Source organism: Chlamydotis macqueenii, chromosome 7, assembly GCF_036417535.1.
Source record: "Chlamydotis macqueenii isolate bChlMac1 chromosome 7, bChlMac1.mat, whole genome shotgun sequence".
Taxonomy (NCBI): Eukaryota; Metazoa; Chordata; class Aves; order Otidiformes; family Otididae; genus Chlamydotis; species Chlamydotis macqueenii.
This window is the reverse complement of record NC_141562.1, coordinates 32,368,109-32,389,280: the sequence shown is the minus strand read 5'-3', so window position 1 is coordinate 32,389,280 and position 21,172 is coordinate 32,368,109. Positions and strand designations below refer to the sequence as shown.

Here is a 21,172-nt window from a genome sequence, read left to right as displayed (position 1 = left end):
CAGTTGGACTAGATGATCACTGTAAGTCCTTTCCAACTGAAATGTTCTGTTCTATTCTATTCCATTGTATTCCACCATACTAGATAAAGTGCTGCCTACAATTCTTGACTTTCCTGGACAGCCTTGACTTCCTAGCACTATGAAGCCAGAAGCACTTTTTAAAAGCAGGATTAGCCATTAAAAACAAGATTGCAGGGAAGAAAAAAACTAGTGACTTTCTTCTGCCAACTGCTTAACATTGGATTAGCCAGGACCTTGCATGATTGTTTCAAAGAGATGAAATGTCTGGCCCTGTGTGAAGGTTACGCTCATGCTAATCATATTGCTTTTTTTTTTTTTGCCTTTTTTTTTTTTTCCCCCTGCAGTAGAGTATAGAAGAGGAGGTGTGGTTTCACTGTTCTGTATGTTGGAAGATTAATCAGTAGATGCACTAATAAGTGTTTCCTTTGCACTGCTTCCCCCTAAATGTTAAGATTCTGAAGAGCTTACCTTTTCTTGTGCAGCTCTGTCTAAGACCAGAGTTCTTAGCAAAGCAAGAGAAGTTCATGAGAGGTTCAAGAGAAGTTCATGAGAGAGCTGGTTGGCCCATTGGGATCTGGGGCTGAACACTTAGGGTTAAGACAGCAAGTTATTATTAGAAGATAAGGGATTGATGGAATGACTAGAAAGCCATTTACTCTTTCTCAAGTCAGAGAAGCAACTGAACGTGAGATCAATAAAGTTATGTGCATAAACACACACACATATAAAAAATAATCTAGTTATCCCAAAAACTCCCTTTTGGATTAATTAAAGAAAATGGAAGGATGGCAGTGGTCTGCATTAGAAACAGTCCACTATTAAAGTAAAGCAAACGAAATACAGCTAGATTCAAATAATTTTAATTTAACATTTTTTAACTCTTCTAATTTGAAGAGAGAATCACAATATTTTTCCTTTTTTTTTTTAAAACTTTCAATAAATACCCTGAAAGCATAAAGTTGATACGTTATTAGCATAACAGAAATTGAAGCTATAAAAGATCTGTGAAAACATCCTAGGAGTATTAGTGCATCTTAATAAATGTTGTAGTTGAAACATTGAACCACGCGATGGCAGTGTATTGATGGATAAAGACAAGGAGTCTGCTAAACTAGTCAAAACCAACTTCATCGGTTATCCTTTTACCTAGTGTTATAGAAACTTCTGTCTTTCAGGGTCATTGAGTACTAATTTTAGCACAAGAAGGATTTTCCCAAGGTTCTGGTTAAATATATCCACAAAGAAGCTCTTTAAAAAACAACACAAGCTCTTTCCAATAAACCCTAGAGCATGAGAGTAACTTGAAAAAGTTACAGCTTCTTCTTGATTCCAGACTCTATGACCTTGTGAACAGTAGATCATCTTTGGATGCCATATATAGCTCCATGTTTCCCCTCCTGCTGAAGCCAATATTAAAATTGCTGTTGCACTTAGTGAGAATTGGATTAGCCTTATAATTAGAGACAGCAAAGAAAGAACACAATTTCAATGTGTTTCATAAGAAGCTCCACAGAATGGCTTTTGAAAAGTCGCTTGCAAAATGCTGGGTCAATGCGTGTGACTCTTTCAAAAGTTGGGCACTCTGATGTCATCAGTGGCTGGTGCCTCTCTTGAGGTGGAGAAAGAAATAGCAATTATCTCACTGACAGATAAGAAGAAAAAATAGAGTATTTGAGTCTGATCTTTCCTCAGTGTCAATTAGTGATAACTGCTAAACTGAGTGTTTCTTCAAAGCTAGGTTTTTGTACATGACCTTTTGCCTTTGTCATTAACTGCTAAGTCAAGCGCTCTCTGTATTGGTCCTGGATGTTCCTCTAAAGCAAAAGAAAGCAAGGAAGGGGGGATGAGGGAAGGAGAATGATACTGCAAAATTGCTCTGTCCTATTTATTTGTTCTAAAATATCCCTATCCATAATCCACAGCATAGTTATAAAACAATTGCAAAACAAAGTAAGCAAAAAGTGTGGCAGTTTTAAATGGCAGACAGCACATCCCTCCCAGCCCTCATTTGTTGAAATTTAACTTTCTTCTAATGTGTAAGGAAGGAGTGTCACAGTGTTATTTGATAGTCAGTTGAGTTCTGGTAGATAGGGGCAAAACAAATTCCAGAACTAGGACTCCTTCCCTTCCCCCTTCTGAATGGAGAGCTACTAGCTTAAGGCCTGCTGAGTCTTAGCTGTTACACAGCTAAGTGAGAGGGGCTGTTTCTGAGGAAACCCAACTGGTCGTTTTGATTGAGATTTCCAAAGCTGGGTAAAATGTTTGAGCTTTATACCCTGTTTGGTTTTGAAGCTTAGCTTTCTTTAGGAGCCATAGAAAAATCCCAGCTTTGTGGTTTTACAGACAATTCTGTAAACATAAATGCTAATCAAAGAGCTTGCGCAGTTGCAGTCAATATTAGCTGCATGTGCAATATTTTATGGTGAGCACCAACTCCTGATTTCCAGACAGTGGGGTATCAGTTGTACAGCAGGGCAGTTCATAAAGTTGGTGAGCTGCTTAGGCCACACCTTTTTCTGATAGTGCCTTAAGGACAGGCTGCAGGCTGGGTGAATAGTTGACAGCAGCAGCCCACTCCTATCTGCTGTTATTTCCTAGGTGACACACCACTATTTCATAAGATGCGTGACAGGCAAGCTCAGGGTCTTCCAGAAAAAGTAGTTATAAGAGCAAGCTGCCACACTGGAACAACTCATGTGTGCCACAGGTTAATTCTGTGCTGGAGCCTGACGGGTACTTAAGAAACCTAACAGCCAGGAACAGGTTGTGTGAAGTGCTTGGGGAGTGTCACCAGTGCCCTGCTGCCATAGAATCTAGTCCAACCCCCCTGCAAGAAGCAGGGACATCTCCAACCAGATCAGGTTGCTCAGAGCCCCATCCAACCTGGCCTTGAATGTTTCCAGGGATGGGGCATCCACCACCTCTCTGGGCAACCTGTTCCAGTGTTCTACCACCCTCAGTGTAAAAATTTTTTCCTCATATCTAATATGAATCTACCTCCTTCTACTTTAAAACCATTACCCCTCCATCTGCCCCAAACTCTCTCCAAATACAGAAACAAAGAAGCTTTGGGCAAGAAGAATATTTTCTATTGTTTTGCCCTGTCTAAATTTTCCCATCTGATATGTTCAGAATTTAGGATTTACAATTTCAAAATACTTTCTGATATTTAGTATAAAGATTCCTTTTCATCCTTTCGTCCTGTTACACTTTTTTAATAGTAAAAAGTTATCTCCCACTACTGTGAGACTCACCCTGTATTTCTCAGATTCTTGTCAACGGTTAGGTAACACTGGTTACACTTATGTTAGTTAGCCACTGCCCTCTGAAAATAATTAAATATGTGCTACTCAAGCACTTTAATAATTTTCACTCTCCTCTGAATTCCATCTGATTTCCTGTTAGGCTTTGTTACAGTCATGAAGATCAATAACAAGGATTTAATCCTGATTCTCAATTTCTAAGTCATCTTAATGTAGCTCAAGACATAACATAGGAACATGAAGAAAATAACAGGTCCAACATGAGATTAAAAGAGCAGCATGATTCTGAATAAGCTGTAAACTGAAAAAAAAGAAAACCCAAAACAAAACAGAAGGGCAGCTAAGAAACCATTAGAGGACTCATCCAGAGAAAATATCAGTGCTAATGTGTTTCATGGAAAAAAAAAATGACATTAAGAGTTTTCAACAAACTAAATCTATGGGATAGTTAATAAAAATGCAAACCATGTATGTGATAAAAGTAAGGACAAGGTATATTTAACTGTGGATTCAGTGATGATATTTCAACAGAGATTTTACAAAAGAAGGTGAGAATTTGGGGATCATCTTTCCCTATGCTTCTGAAAATCTTTTCTATATGAAAATGCAACAAGAAACTGTTGATGTAGGTTTTAACTGATGTTTGTTCATGCACATGTTTATATATCAGACACAGGGGATCTTCCGGGTCGGGTTAGGAAAGGTCAGATTTTTCCACTGATGTGGAACTGGAGACTATTCATTCCCTATGGTTATTTAAGAACTCTTTGGTCATTGTCTCTGACTGGCAAGAGTTTGCGGGTGACAAAAGCAGTGGACGCCTTTCCGGTGCATTTCCAAGCTGACACTAGTGTTTCGAGTGGGAAGGTGTATAGTTACTGTGACATATGCAAGTGTGTCCTTTTTTTTTTCACTCCCTAAGCTCCTAGAAACTACTGGAGTATGTAATTAGGACATCAGATTTGGATTATTATCAGAAGCAAAGGAAACAATCACAATTTGGCACAAGAAAGAATACAGAAGATTAAGTATTGGCTGTAATAAAAGTATATGACAAGGTAGCGATTCTGTAGCACTTCAACTTACGTTTCAACCATATTATACCTTCTATGACATGTCTTCTATGTCTGTCTTCTTTGATGTGTTTGTACCACTAATCCTAATTCCAGTCTCCTGATCACAGTTGCAACACATAGGTGTTGTGCATCCTAATGCTGAAAATAAAAAAAAGAAAAATGCTAGTAAAGCTAAGTAGTTTAAAATGAAAACTTTAAGCTAGTCAATGAAATCCAGAAATTAAGATGTCAGGGCAGTTGCTTGTATGTGAGATTGCTATCCCGAAATCCTAGACATTTGTGATTCAAGTGCCTGGCTGCTTTTTGTTCGCAAAGCTCTCTGCAGGCGTTGTTCAGCTGCTACAATGGGCCTGTTACTTGGAGTGTGGAAGCTCACTGTTATTTACTTGAGCCTAAGTCAAGATGTCTCTTGCATGCACAAAAGTGCTTCCAGAAATGCCTAGAGCATCCTGAAGAAACAGGATAATGACTAGTATCATCCTTGATTTTATTTACACACCTGAACCTCTTCTAGGGCCAGCCTGTTAGCTGCAGAGTGTGATCTGGGTGTGTGCGCTAGCATTGTACGGTAGATGATTATTTTGGCTGTTTGCTAGTAATCTTTTTGGGAATGTTCTATCTTACCATTTTATATTCTTGCAGCATGTCTTCTAGTTTCTTGCCTTACATGGCTTGTTCATAACTATTCAGGATTTTTTTCTGATTAAAGACATTTGGTAGATCTTGGAATTAAGGTTTTCTCTTCTGGTCTAACTTCTGCCCTAACTTCTGAACACTAACTGGTGACTCTAATCGGGCAGAGCTGTGTGTCACCAGAGCTTTTGTCCTATAGTTGTCTGTCCTCTGTGTCCAATCCCAATCTTAACAATTTCTCGTTATATGGAAGAATGTCTCTAAATCACTCTCACAATGTACTTTTAACCCTACTTGGTTCTTGCACGCCTTACATGACAGTATGAACTGAATACAGTATTCCAGGTGAAAGCATCACGTTTAAAATAGCTTTGTATCTGAGACATAATTTTTTAATTCTGTTACTCTTTTCTTCTTAAACTTTTGCTTGTTTCGTGATAGCTACTGAATGGTGTGTTCACCAATGATAGCAAGCTTTTTTGTTGGGATTACTTTAGAATTTGGCAGTGTTTACAGATTATTCAAATTATTCCCCTTGAGGCTACCTTGCATTTGTTTTCCTTATGCGATGTTGGGACATTGTTGCTAATCTAAAATCTAATCTTTCTGCATTACCAGTGTCTGATTTCAGATATGCATCACATTTCATGGTGCTGTTGGTCTAAAGTACTGCCTTGGTGTTTCTGTAACACTGGGAGTAGAACAATGAACTTGCTTCAGATTTACACTATTGGATTTGTAAGCAGAACTTGATTGATTTCCTCTGCAAAGTTAAGCTTGTGTATTAACTTGGCTGAAGAAAAAGGTCACATGAAAGGCCACAAGTTAATCGGCTGGAACAGTGTCATTAGCTATGCAGTCAGCACTGGCTGTGTGTTTCTGGAGCTCCTGTCATAACGTGTTTTTTGTACATTGTATGCCATGCATGGGGATGCTCAGAAAGCAAGTACAGTGAGAATAACGCTGAAAAGGTATGAATATTTTGTCAGTGATTGTGTGCTTATAGGTTTTCTAGAGAGCACTGAACGAAGCCTCCGGGTGACTTCATTTATGCCTAAGAAGAAAAGGTAAGCTAAGGATACAACCTTATTGTAAAATTCAGGCTGTGGAACAAACACGGTCTGGTCTGAGCAGTGTGGCATCTTTTGTTGCTCTTGTGAAATGTAGTGACGTGGTCACAGACGTATTCTCTCCAATTGGTTCAGCTTTTATTTCAGATTTTTGTTGATTGTTCTTACATTTGGCTTCTGCGTGTGGTTTTGTTTTTGTTTTTAAGATTTGTCTAGTTCATTGCTGGCACATTGGCAATTGTGGTTTTGGTTCCTAATTGGATCTATGGTATGTGTTTGGGTCTGAAGTGATAGAGGTGGCTCCAAGCTAATGAGGGGTAAATCAAAGTGATATTTATACAAAAATGTTACTGAGTTCAGGCTTGTCTGTCAACTCAAAGCCTGTGTATGGTTGTTTTGTAAGGAGCTGATTTCCATTTTGTTCTTGCCTGAGTGTTTTTAACTTCCATTGGCTTTAAAGAGGGTCATGAAAGGGAGGGACAAAACAAGCACTGCACAAAAAAAAATAGATAATGAGAGTGGGTTTCTGAAGAAGATATTGTGCCATTCTGAAGATGTCCTTGGCTGTTCCAGAATGCTTAGATAGCAACAACCACCAGGAATGCTTTTATCATCTGTGTTTGCCCAGGAGTCTGCAACCTTTCCTTTCAGACGCTGGCCTTACACAGTTTTCTGTGCCTCCGTCACCTCTTGAGTAGATTAGTGTAGTACATGGTATCTTGAGTAATACACTGCAATCATTGGAAGCTTTGGCTGCTGTGGAAAGTGGTTGCCGCCTTATTTCATGAGAATGATTCAAGTGTTCAAAGTCCTGAACAGTTTGGATCCAGCATGATTTCGAAATAATCTGTCTGGATGACTTCTAACTGCAGAAGTTGATGTAATGGCAAGAGTACAGGCTTTGTCCCTTCCCTACTTTAAACCTGGAGCTGGATACAAGGAATTAGGGAACCTTGACCCAGTGGACATGTGTTTAACTTGCATGTTTTGTGCCTTTTAAGCTTTTGATTAGAGCATCCTATTTATTCTCACAGATTTTCCTGCAGAAATTATTGATTTTAGTAGGAAGGAGCGAGGAACCTCTACTGGGGAAATTCTGCAAAGAATTTAATTTGGGCCTTTTTAGCAGGGGTTTGTAGGTGTGTAGGTTTGTGGGAGTGGCATGCCTGCTGGTTTGTGTGGATGGCTGTCAGGCAAACAAGTATGAAGTTGTGGTCAGTCTTTTTGTCTTGTTCTGCCAAAGTACATGCCTTAGGTCCTCCCTGTTTGCTTTAAAGCATAAATCCACATTTGGCTTCAGCTCCGCATCCTAAGTCCATTTAATTTAGGCAGATAAATTAAATCTGGCATCTGTGCAGTACTGTGGTGTATATTTCAAGTTATGTTACACTGCAGAACTGAGCAGTGGAGACAGCCTGGCTAGCAGCTTACCTGAAAACGAAGATAATAGGCAGATATGCATCCCTTATGGATTCATGCTACTGCATCCCTCTCTTTCCAGATTCAAGTTGGGTGTCTTACATGGCCACTAACAAACTCTTCTGAATGCCCTGATAGATTTTGTGTTTTAGAGAAGAGTTCAGGAGATCTTTCCCTTAAAGATTGAAAATGCTTGATGCTTTCCAGGCTTGTTGGTTTGCTCTTTTGTGACAAATGACATTACTCACATGAAGGTATTTAAAAGACCTCTTGCTGGGATAGAAAGAAATCAACCTTGCTTGGGCCTAGACCTTTAAAGGTGTTTGAACAATTCAGTGCCTGGCACTGCCTGTCTCCAATGAGCCTTGTAGCTAAACAGAGTCCTCAGCTCCAGGATTCCCTCAAGCAATTTATAGGGAAGAGCTGGGTGACCCAGAGTGGCCCCACAGATGTCAGCTGTGTGGAGAGAAAATCTTACTAGCCAAGACAGGAAAATCAAGAACTGTGATGGGAGTAAGATGGTCTTTGAGCAAGTAAGCACTTTCTTTGAGATGCCTAAATAGGAAATTTACTCTGGAGTTAGAAGAATTTTAAATCATCACCATGAGAGTGTGTGAATAAGTTGTGATAGGACGAGGGGTAATGGTTTTAAAATAGAAGGAGGCAAATTCAGACTTAATATAAGGAAGAAAATTTTTACAACGAAGGTGGTGAAACACTGGAAAAAGTTGCCCAAAGAGGAGGTAGATGCCCCATCCCTGGAAACATTCAAGGTCAGGCTGGACAGAGCTCTGAGCAACCTGACCTGGTTGGGGATGTCCCTGCTTCTTAGAGGGGAGGTTGGATGGCTGGCCTTTAAAGGTCCCTTCCAACCCAAACTATTTTATGATTCTATGAAGAAAGTGGTAGATATGCCTGCAGAGTGCTAATAACTCCTGAGTATGATTTGGAAAGATTCTGAACCTCCATATCTTGATTGCAAGAGAAAGTTCAAGTGTCCTTGTTAGAACACCAGAACACCTGTTTGTTAGAAAGCAGGGGAAGACAGGCAGTGTTCTCTTCTACTATATACATCTGGACAGCTAGTCACCTTTTGGCTTAGGTGTGCTTAAAGCGTCTGAAAGGGTCAGAAAGCACCAGCAGTGAAAACATAGAAGTCATGCTTTAAAAATCCTGCATCAAATCCCAAGGCATCAGCTGGAGCTGAAGCTGCAGGCAGCTTATCAGCTGTGAAAGAGTATCAGCATCTGCCAGTTGGCAGTAACTCAGTACCTACAGGCTTAAAAATATGCTGCAGTAGGACTTTGAGAAAGCAGTGGTCCCTAACTGGTGAACAAGGACCTAGAAAGAGACCAGTCCATAACTCTTTATCTAGTGCTGCTTCTCAGCTATACCAGTTGGGAACGGCCAGCCAAATACAGAAGCATTGCAAACAGAAGAGCCTGTAACGAGGAGATATAGCAGTGAATTGCAGGGAATTACTCATCTAATATTGTATTTTTGTCTATAAACTGAAACTGCCTAAAAACATTGACAGGAAATTATGGTATATATCCACATAAAACTTGTTCATACGTAACATAGAAGAGGATTTAATATAGAAGTACAACTACTTCCCTTCTTTATCTGTGCTAACTGTATGTATCCAGTCATTCAAAGTCCTTGAAATTTCAAATACCTGTAGGAAGATGCAGTTTTAAGAGAACCTCAAGGCAAACTTAATTTTCTTCCCAGCAAAGATCCTTGTAATTGCAAACAGAGTATAAAATCTTGCAAACACATGGATATACAGGAACATCTATTACAGGCGAAAATACTTGTGCCAGTGAAGTTGTCAAAGGACCTAGAAATGGAGATAGCTTTCCAGCTGTCTCTGAATAGCAATTTTACAATTATCTCCTGTGATTTTCACTGAGGATTAGGTGCCTCTGTGAATCTGAAAATCTGGATAGACATCTAGTTATCTCTGAGTACTCTAAATGCTGGACTTTGGCTCTTTCTGTTGTTGAGCAGCTGCATCTCAGAGAAAGCAGCAGTAAGTTAGACTATTTGAAAATCTAAAATTAACCATTCAGAATTAGTGAGTACTTTTGAACTATTGTTTTCCCTGCCTTAAGAGGTACTGAGCCCCCATAATACCCATGCAGTGCCATGGAAAATGAGTTACGGATGCCTGTGAAAAACTATAAAACCTCTTGTTTGGGTTACCTCAAGTGCAAAATAGAGAGGATGAGAGTTAAGTATGCTGTTTTTGTACTGACTAAATATCCAGCATTGAAAAGGTTGAAGAAAGGATGACTATAAATAGTTATTCATGGCAACATTTGGATTGCTTACATGTCCATTGTCTGCATGGTCCACTTATGACTGGGAATACAATTTTAAATTAATGTCATTCCAAACTCATTTATCTGTAGAAAGTGCCCCTCAGATCTTGCATGGGTGAACAGGACGATGTATTTGATACAAGCACCCTATTTTCCCTGTAGCTGTGTACAGTATTTCATGTCTTGTTAACATAATCTATCTACAGTGAAGTTTATAAGCCTTGACAGATAGCACCTCGGGTAAGAAAAAGGATGACAGAGAAAATTTACTTTTACAAAGTCAGTCTTTCTGGATCTGTTCTTGGACAGCTTGACACCAAAGGCTATAAACATAGACTGGAATCTGAAACCTTTTCTGCAATGACCTTGTTTTAGAAAATACTATTCTTATCTCCTCGTGCTCATTCTTCTCTTGGCACTCACTCCTCGCTGTACATTCCTCACCACGCACTCCTTCTGTTTCTTGAGCAGTACCTTCGTATTTATTTTTTGTTTACTACCCGTTTCTATTGAAGTCATGCAGTCTGAAGACCTACTTTATGCTAGTACCAGAATTATGTTAGTGAACCATTTGATTTTGATATGGGCTTGTTGTCTCTGAATTTCTTTTCAATTTCTTTGGAAGAAGGCTTTTCCAGGAGGGGGACTGCTCCTGCACGGAGCACTGCATTGAATTATACTTTAATGGCAGTACATTCAAATTTAAAATTGCCCATTCTTTGTATTAGTAAAAGAAGATCACTACTTCCTAAATAACAGAGCAGTCATATGCAGGCTTAAGGCAAAGGACTGAAAATACAGAGTCAGCCAAAAATACAGTCCTGTGGAAGAGAGATGTCAAATGGATTTGAACAGTATTTTTACATACATTTAGCTGTTTATAAACAATGTCAAGGACTTATTTTTGTATGAAATGTTACGCTGCCATTCTAAACAAACCAAATGCAGTTTCCTGTGGTGACAGCTTTTTTTATTGTGCTTGCACGCTGCCCACATGACATACATTTTCTGCAGAACTGGTTTTAAAGAAGCATCTACATTTACTTTCACTGCCCTGTGTTTCAAAGCCAGGAGACCTTGGATGAACAAAGATCGTCTGAGGTGTGGACACATTAATCTCAGTGCATTTGCTCTATTTGGGTTTCCAGACATCCTTGCTGAGATCTGCTGGTGTTGCAAGATACTGAAAGCATGTTCTGTGCTCCTTTTTTTTTAAAAAAAAAAACAACAAACCAAAAAACCCAACCCCTAACTCCTGTTGTGTAGCAAACATCTTAAAACATCTGAATCCAAATTCTTTGACAGACATTCTGGTGATGGAGACAATCACAGTTTCTGTGTAACGGCACAGATTAATGGAGTGCCAGCTAAAGAATATCTGTATTAGAAACATTGGCATACGTTACATCCTCTGTTATACAGTCCCCAGATACCAAGGCAGCTGTCGCCTAACCTCAGCGTTTCAGGGTCGGATTTAAAATTATTGAAAGCAATGGGAGATTTTCCATTGATTTGAACAGACTTTGCATCCAGCTGAAAGAAGCTGGAGTTTGCCATTGTGTCTTAAATACAAAAAGGCATGCAATATTTTTGTAGTCAGTGAAAATCCTGGCTTTATAAGATACACATGCATACATAGTCTACTAAGATAATAATCTGTGTCTTTTTCTAAGTGGTAATCTTCACCAAGAAATAAAACCCAGATCTTTTATTGCAGCTAATGGGATCTATGTGATGTGATTCTTGTTTTGTTAATGAAAAAGCAAATTAATACGATTTCATTATGTTTGTTCAAGGGATTAAAGCATCATCTTTATTGTGGTTAAGTTTAAGAAGGTGGCCACATTTGAAGGAGTATTAGTTTTTCTCCTGAACAAATGCTTAGTTCATGGAATTACCAGACTTGAGCAGTTTAGTAATAATTTAGGCTAAACACTTAAAGGAATGTCAACAACATTCTTTTCTGCTGGCAAAGACGACTGAAATAATAAATCATTATTGAAAATACCACAGGCAAATCCAACAGATTTAATAAAAGGAAGGATGTTTCTTGCATTGTATGTGCCAGTTTAAAAATTTTGGTGCAGTTTGTTGTATTTAAATGGGAATGGACAAATAACAGGCTTCTCTGACTCACAGCTTTATACTTCATCAAAGCCAGATTTGAATCATGGTTTCTGATTTCAATTACATTTTAAGTCAGTGGAGCTCTATCATCTTCTTTTTATTTTTTTTTTCATTTTCTGTTGTTGAATTCTGAAGTCAAGGACAAACTGTATTCTTGTTTACATTTGTGTAAATTCAGGAAATAGCTTATTTTTGCTTCTGTTTTTTTTTTTTGTAGCTGTTATAACTAATTCAGTATTCATTTATAGAAGCTAAATATATTACATATTTCAGTGATGCTAATCTTGTGTAAGATGAACTGCTTTTCTTAAAAAGAGTCAGGTCTTTGTTAGATGACTGTTGGATTGTTACTTATTATACGATTTGACTTTTTAATTACTTGCTACTGCTCTTGGTAATTCCTCACCTTTGCAGGAATAATGTGACTTACTGATTCATAGTCTTTATTTTAGCATACTAGACTCCATGTTTAGAAATCTCCAAAACTGGTATTGATGTCTTTCTGAAGAAAGATTTTACATCAAGTGATAGAGTGGTATAATCTTATGGAATTGGCATTCCTGTAGTAATTAGGGAGAAAAAAACCAGTCAGAGGTCTCATGTAACCTGTGGTGAGATAAATTAGATATTGAGTGGAAAACCTCAATCTGTTCATTTGGGATATTATGTACTTTCACTTATATGTGTGTGCCCTCATTAAAGATTCCAAAAATAGAAGTATGTGGTAGTTAACAAAGAACATACAGGGAGGAGCGGCATTTTGAGAAAATCTTGGTGATACTCAAGATACTATTCATTTCAGACATTTTAACCAAAAGTAAATAAATGACTCATGATTTAGCCTTTTAATTTTTACAGATAGGTTAGTTATTGACATTTTCTTACAGGTTTTGTTAAGAACATATTTCAACCAGAGGATTCATGCTAAAATATTTACTTCCACTATGTCTAGGAGTATTTCTGTTTTTTCTTTGTATATGTGATTTACTATGCTTTATCTACCCATGACTGAATAAATGGTACCGTTTGATGTTCTAAATATAATTTTCTATCAAATATTCTTCTTAAAGAAAGTTATGCTCTCAAAAAAAAGACATCACTTATATTTGCAGATTATGTTTCAGGAGCATTTCTAAGATATATATTTCTAAAACATCTTTTACAACAGTTTAGCCTTTTCTTTTTGGATAATAGAAGTAAAAATCAAATGATATAATGTTCATATACATTAAATGTTAAAGGTTGTAAAACCTATCAAAATATGTTTATAATGTTAAAAACATTTTCAGTATTCACCAGGCAGTTCTTAAGTGTGTCAGAGTGCTTTTGCTTATTTTTCATTTCCCTTCAGAATCTAAACTGTCCCAGTCCTTCTGCATTTTTAAATGTCAGATGGAAGCTGGAGGTCAGTGGAATTCATTAAGATTTACTCCAGCAAGTAAATCAGTTTGTTCAGCCTTAGGTGGAGGTATAGATTCCTCTGTATACTGCAAGTAGTTTCTTGTAAAACTGAGCATGTTATTTCTCGTGTTTACTCTCTGACTTTTGTAGCCTGCATTTCTTCAGTTGGCCTTTAAGCTTCTTTTATTCCTCAGTATATGTGTGTATCTCAGTGTGACCTCTTCTACCTCCTAGATACAGGATGAGGTGGATGAAATGTAACGTGCATTATAGTGCCCACTCTTCCAATTCATTCCATACTAATTGGAGGATCTGGGTTGATGCTTGTGTTGTATTTGTATATTCTCCACACAGTTTCTCAAATGTCTTGGGGGGGGGAGGGGGGAACAAACCCTTGAGCTGACGTGTACCCACAAGAAACATAGATAGCTGTTTCCTATGAGTAATGAATCTGTGGAATCTGCATATAATTCCAGTTTCAGGTTTTCCCCTTGGATGCAGTTTGTTTTGAGTACCATGTCAATCATCTGTTGCTTATCTTTCAGTGTGCTGCTTTTTCTTTCTCGTATGTAACTGGATGACAGGAAGCTTCAGAAAGCAGTTAGGTAGGAGCCTTGTAACTGTCATATGTTCTATGTGTTTCTGTGATGACATTTTTATGTATCACAGGTGCACAATGAGAGAATGTACTCCTATGTCACTTGTTGAGTGATAATTTTCTGAGTCCTTTCCCGTTTACATTGTCAAATCCAGTATACTCAGCCTGGTACAGGATATTTTTAAGGGACAGAATTATTACTTGCACTGCAAATAACATTGCAACTTTGTAAATGCTATTTAATTCAGTGAAGCGGTCTGCAAAGCAAGGATATGAACATAATACCTAAACATGCCACCTGAGGGGTACAATGCATCCTCTGGAACAGAGGCCGTAAGAAATAACCTACGCAGAATTTTGTCGTGCCCAACTGTAGTTCTTTGGTTTTAGGGATGGCTGAGCCATCTGCCACTTTTATTGACTTCAGTAGGAGCCAACATGCTCATCACTTTACTTGAGCAGTGTATATGTTCACAGGAACCATGTAACAAAACTAAGTTTATTGTTTGATGCATATGCAGCTTTGTTTCTTTTGGAGCGGTAAGAAATGTGTGGTAAAACAAGACACTATGGATGCACAATCTGGTAGATATTTTCAAAATGCCTTGACAGAATAGCGTTTTTTACTGTATGTAGATGGGTGCATATTTGGAGAGTAATACTCAGATGACGGTATGATCGCATTAAGTTATATAATAAATCTTTTTTGTTTGTTTGTTTGTTTGTTTTGGGTTTGGTGTTTTTTTTGTTTGTTTGTTTTGAATACATCCAGGGTAGAGGAAGGGCAGTGAATTTAAGCAAAAAAGGAGTTCAGGACATACAGTATGAGTGGAAGCTTTTTGGCACTGAACTCATCTTTTGGTTTTGTGCACACAGCACCTAGAACAGTCGGTTGGGATCCATGAGAAGACTCTTGAACATTACTGTGATGGGACCATTGGACAAACTGTTCAGTGTTCAGTGTATCTACACAGTATAGTTTGTAAAAGAAGTGAGAAAAGAACAAACAGTGTAAGCAGTCAGCACTGGGCTACCATTTCCGCATTTGAAAGTACTCTCCAAATGAGTAAGTGTGTTACCAGAGATTTGTAAGCAGCAGAACCACACTTCCAGTGTCCACAGCCTAGCAAACTTTCTGAAAAAATGTCCTGTGAAATGCTGGAGAATTCCATGCAGGCTCTGTGCGGAGTGATGCAGTTCCAACAGATGCGGGGATACCAGGAATGAGAAATGTATAAAAGACAGGTGGAAACCGTATAAACTGTTCCTTTTGAAGAAACCCTTTATATTCTTATGTGCTAAATAAGCTGCTTTATTGAAAGGCTGTAACAGCAATGAATAGTTTTTAATTCTTGTCTTTACAGAGGTGTCTTGAGTATTAATATAAAAGGCTGCTTTTAAGAAAGGGGAAGATAGCAACTGCAACTAGGGAAACAGATTTCCAGTTGACTATGTAATAAAAATAATGCTAAGTTTTTAGTACAGGAACCAATAAGCAGAACTGGAGAGATTCAAGTGCTGTAAGCCAGAAAAACTCTACAGCTACAATGAAAAAAAGACACTGCAATAACAATTATTGCAGGTGACAAACAAAAATCAAGTATTGTATGTTTGATGATGCTCCAGAAAGTACATAAAAAGAAACTTTGAAGTATGAAATCATTACCCTAGGAATTTTGATTGAGCAGGTGGGCCTCGTGTTTGATGAGGGACTCCTGAGCTGCCAAGATACAAGGCATGCTACCTGCTTTCTCTTCTTTTGTTTTAAATGTAGCGTGGTTTTTAAAGATACAACTCTCCCTAGTACCAGTATTAGGCGAGGTGTTGGGCTTCAGTGGCATGCTGATCTCTGTGTCTGTCATAATGTCTGTACATCTTGCTGTCAGGTGCATTGAAAGCAGTATTCAAATTCCTATATTCCTTCCAGATCCCTGTGTCCAGTGTTTACAACTCACTGATTTTCAGTACTACCCCATTAGTGCCTTACCTAGACCCTTGTAATCATGTGCGAGAAGCGCATAACTCTTCACTGACATGCCACAGTTTTGTGTAGCTCTCACAACGTGTGAATATGGCCCTGAAAGGGCACTGTGGTGATCTTAAGTTTTCTTCTGAAATTTTGATTGATGCTAATGGATAACATATATGTGGTAGCTCTGCTAAAATCAGAGCTGGGTTAGACAGCTATTATTCTTGTACTGTCAGTTTATGCCAGTGTATCTGAACTTCTTGTGTAATGAATTAAATAGTTTGAGGCTGCAGCTTTCTGGGGATCACCTAGGATAAGAAACGCTCTGCAGATGCAAAATACAGAGTATTAAATCACTGTTCTTGATTGTGCTGGAGAGGTGTTCAGTCCCAAGTAGTGGCTTGAGAGGGAACTTAAAGCAGTCATCTGCCCCAAGCTACTCTGGAAATCATGCTTCTCCCCATAGTTAGAGTAAGATCATAACAAGTACTGGGTTTGGCGCTGGAATTCAACACTGATGGGTGCATTGGTTGTCTGACAGAATAACACTTTGATGTTTCAAAGTCAAAAAAGGTTCTTCCCCTGCAATGTACTAAGCCAGCTGATGTTAGTTCAGTGAGAAGGAAAGAAGTCCTTTGCAGCCCCATACTAAAATTGAATCTTGTATAGGGACAAGCTAATTAGCTCACCTAGGTGTTTGTAAGAACAGGTGTTCAGAGAATGTAGATGACTTTACTTGTGCTGTCCTTTTCAAAATCTATCTGCAATACTTTTACATTTTAATCATTATATGTAGACTCATTTCCTGTTAGGCTTATCAAATATCAACCATTAAAACCACAGATTCCAAACAACCTGTCAAAATGACCATAAAAATTACAAACTTCCTAAGCAATAAGTAACAAAAATAAAGTCTCTTCAGCCCCAGAGCAGGCTCATTTGATACGATGACCTTTTCTAATTTTTTTTTCTTTCATATGAAATGTGCTTTTTTTCTTTGTTTCCAAGGGAGAACAATGACAAAGGAAAAAAAAAAAAACACCATTGTTTTATTTTCCTGTAATTTATTTTTATCTATATAATTTATTTTGATCTATATAAAACAAAACAAAATTTAAGGTGACATAGTCATGTATTTCCTTAGTCCTTCATTTCATATTTCAGATTGTGAATCTAATTTTACTTCAAATGCATTATTTTACTTGGTTCATCTCGTTAGATTTTAAAAAGCGATACTAAGCTTTCTGGGAAAGGGTCTTATTTCTGAAACTAGCAGTCACATGCATTCAAATATTCTCCTTCTGCATTATTCAAGACACCTACAGCTGAGTGTGTAACTTAGGCAACCTGGCTTGATATTGAATAATGTAGTCACTGCCTTGACATTCAGAAAGATGTCTGTACCCAGCAAATGCTATTTTTATGTGTGTTGTCTTGTTGCTTGAGAGATCATGGAAAATTAGCCTGCATACAGTATTTTTTTTCCTGAAATGATAAAATTTGGATGTGTATTTGTGTTTTCCTTGATTGTTTCTTTTCTTTTCCCTCTGCCTTTGTTAATTATGTCAATACATTTTTAAAGCCTACGATTAATTGCTATTGCAGGACATTTAATCTGAAGCAAAACTTTCTGCTATTTATGTCTCTTGTCAGGAAACCAAGTATTAGACTTGTTTGGTTTCTTATTTCCGAGGCTGTTTAATGACAGCATAAATATTCAGCCTGACTCTAAATACGTAATTAAAGCCAACTATTGGCCAGATGTTCCCCTTTGTTGCCTGGTGTGGAGTGGAGGGAAGAACAGGGAGCGGCAATCCCAGTGCACGCTGTCCCAGTGCATGCTGTCTTCGGGTTTTGGCAAATCGTGTCAGTGATCACCCCATGTCATGGAGTCTACCTCTGCAAGAATATAAGCTGACAGCCGATGTGGACGTTGGAGTGAGCTGCTGTTCCATCCTTCCTGCGTGCTCCTTCCCTCTTGTCTCCTCAACTGGTTAGAAAATAATTTTGTGCTGCTGCTTTTGGGAGGTGGACTGAGGATTTCCCCTGGACAAGACAGTGGATTTCAGGAAGAGGTTGTCTTTTTAGTGCATACAGGATTGGTGAAGGCCTTTGAGATGAGTCAGGTGTGTAGATATGAAGCAGTTCACTGCTTTAATTTTAACTTTGGTGCCACACCTTCTGTCCTCAGAGGCAGTAACTTCCAGGCAACAGAGCTAATGTCATGAGAGGAAGAATTCAGGGAACAAACAGAGGGAGGTGCTGAGTAAGCACCTGCAGTGTCTAGGGATTTGCTTCAAAATTCCCTAGTCCTCAGGGATTTCACAGGGACTCTGCCTTGTGTGAGCAACAGCTTTGGTGGGAAGACTCGGGGGAAACTTTGGGTGGGTTTTATATTGTGTCCAAGTGTCCTCCTGAACCTGGGAGTTAGCAAGGAAGAGTGGCTGTGCTTGGAGTTAATGCCCTTACGTATTCCATGTGAACTGCGGGCAATGTTTTCAAAATGGGAATGGCTGCTGAGGCTGGAAAGCAAAGGAGAATTAGAACATGAAGCATGGGAGGAAAATAGGAAAACATTTTCCCTGGCTCTAGGATTGTTCATGGGAGGATACTAGTCTTATTTTTACTCTTGAATTTGTAATGGCTTCTTACTTAGTTTGGAAAACTCTCAAAACTTAATCATGGACCAAGTGACAATAGGGGTGTCCCTCTCCCAGGTCCTGGAGACAAGTTAATTAGCGAAAAGTCACCGGGAAAAGGCTCTGCCTTGATGGCATTGCAGAACCACATGGGAGACTTCACTCCAAAGGCAAATAAAAAGAATCCCATGCGGTAAAAGTAACCCCGTAACTCATGAGTTTGGGGGACCTGTTCATGATTTCTACCTGTTCAGGTTATCGGTACCCACACACCCTTGACAACCCGAAGGCCAACAGCCCGCATAACCTTCGCCGACAGCACCGTGGCTGTGTCTCCAGCAGGGCTGCGGAGCCCCTGCTCCTCCGCGCGGAGCGGTGCGTTCGGCCAGGGCGGGGGTGCTCTTTTCATAGCCGTCACCGTCGGGGTTTTTCTGCTTCAGCAGCCGTGAAATCCGCATCTGGGGCTGGGCTGGGCTGGGCTGCGCTGCCCCTCGGAGCTCCCCCCACCGCCTCCCAGCCGCAGCCGCGGGTCCCTTGTGCGGCTGCGGGGAGCGGGCGGGGAGGGGCCGCGCAGCCTGCGCGGGAAGCCTGTCAGTGCCGGGCCGAGCGCGGAGCCTGCCCTTTGGCTCTCTGCGCCGTCTGCAGGAAGGCGCGGCGGGGTGGGGACGAGAGGAAGGAGCGGAGCCTCCCCTCCCCGGGGCTGGGCAGCGCAGCTCGGCCTCCGGCCCATGCCTCGGCAGTGAGGAGGGCAGAGAGCCGCGGGGCCATGTCGGAGACAGAGAGCAGTGCTGCAGGTAAGGGGGGGGGGAGCGGCCCCCGCTCCCACCGGGCCACCCGCTCCCGCCGGGCCCCCGCCGCAATGCGGGAGCGCTGCCGGCGGCGGGCGCGGCGCGGCGCAGAGCCCGGGCGCTCCTCCGGCACGGCCCCGGCTTATCGGGGGAAATGATCTGGAGCCGCAGCCCCGGCCGGAGGAGGGGAAGGCGGTGGGCAACGTCCCGGCGGCTGTGTCCGCGCAGGGCAGGGGAGCGGGCGCGGGGTGGAGGGGTGTGTCCCCGCGGGCAGGGCCGGCTGCGGCAGCGGGGTGGCGAGGTGGGGGCACGGCTCGCTGCGGAGCTCAGCCCCGCGGAGCCCCCCCCGGGAGGAGCCGGTGCAGCAGAGCTGGAAGGGATCCCGGTGATAAAACAATACGGCGACATCGGCCTTGTGGCTCCAGCCTCCCCGCGGCTCGAGGTCTCTCCCTTTCCCAGCAACAGCCCGGGAGAGAAGGCGTGGGGTGGGGCTTGGGCTGGAAATCGGGGGCTGCTGCTGAAATAAAGGAAGGCGGCACGGGTTTTAGGCACACCGGGGAGGAAAGACCTGGCAGCTCGGTGGGAGAGACAGCGCTGTATGGGGTGAGAGGCGAGCCTTCGCATCCTGGCACAGCCTCGGCGACCAGGGAGCTCCCAGCGAGGCGTAGGAATGGGATAAAACCCGAGCGGTTCCGTTTTACCACGTTAACGGGTCCGCGGGTCTCTGCGGACTTAGATGAGCGGAGACGATGTGAATCCGGTTTTCCCTGAAACAAGGATTCTGTGGTTTTGGTCCGTTCGTGATTACACTGCGCCTGATAAAAATAACACAGCCTTTGCAGGACAGGGGTGGTCTCTCCGTGTGTGGGAAGGCAGCTGGGGGAGGGAAGAGGGTTCCTAGGATACAAATGATACGGGTGAATAACCCTAAGGGAAATGCAGACTCAGCCTGATTTCATTTGATCTCTCCATCCCTTCTTCCTCACTGTATGCTGCAAAGATTTGAGGAAACTGTGATGTTGAACCTAAGGTGCTGGCAGTAATGTATGGGGAAGAGTGTAATGGGATTTGGAGAATATTTTGAATAAAATGGCTTAATTGCAGTGTAAGTGGAATGAAAGTCATAAAGTATCCATTAAAAACAAACAAACAAACAGAAAGCAGTATGTAAAAACTAGTTGAATCTTCAAGATGACCTGCTCTACTGGATTTCCTCCCTGCCCTACCCCCCCATCTAAATGTTCTCTCTGTGCTTCATAAATAAAATCTCTGATGTCTATTTGGTTTGAAATAAGCTGTAGCAATTTTCTAGCATGCAGCTGACAAAGAGAAGAACAGACTGACAGATTTATTTGTCTATTAGATGACAGGGTATCATGTGTTTTGTTTTCTGCAAAGTTGCAGGGTTAGTGCGATGCAGTGCTGCAATTAAGTAACTTGTGACATAGGGAGAATTTATGCAGGAGGGATTTTGTTAGAAGACAGAAAACTGTGTAGTAAAACAATTATTTGTTATGCCAGAAATCTTTATGTTCTTTCCATGTGCTGGAATGCTGAAGCTCTGAGAGAAAAAAAAAATTGGGGATAAAACATGATTTAGTGAGTGTTGTTGTATTGACAGCACTGAAGCTGCAGTCACTTATTGCAGCATAGTGCAATGCGTAAAAGAAATGTCTATATGTAAAATAGCCGAGTGTTGTATGCAGTGCCTGCCAGTCATTTTTATAGCTTCAGTTAGCACAGCAATGCGGTATCTGCAGCTTGGTGAATCTGAGCCTGGTATCCGAGGTATCTGAGGACCACTCAGATCAGAGGACCACTCTCTAAGGATGAAGCCAGGT

The 21,172-nt window shown here is 40.7% G+C and overlaps 1 protein-coding gene across 1 annotated transcript in view; it reads left to right on the top strand.

Moving 5' to 3' along the window:
* Positions 1 to 19,185: 19,185 nt before the first annotated feature.
* Positions 19,186 to 21,172, top strand: part of HSPA12A (heat shock protein family A (Hsp70) member 12A) — a 57,740-nt gene continuing 55,753 nt past the window's right edge. Inside the window, exon 1 of the mRNA XM_086752550.1 lies at positions 19,186 to 19,337. Within this exon, the coding sequence (XP_086608676.1) occupies positions 19,310 to 19,337 (28 nt within the window). The 5' untranslated portion in view covers positions 19,186 to 19,309. The remainder of the gene's footprint in view (positions 19,338 to 21,172) is intronic.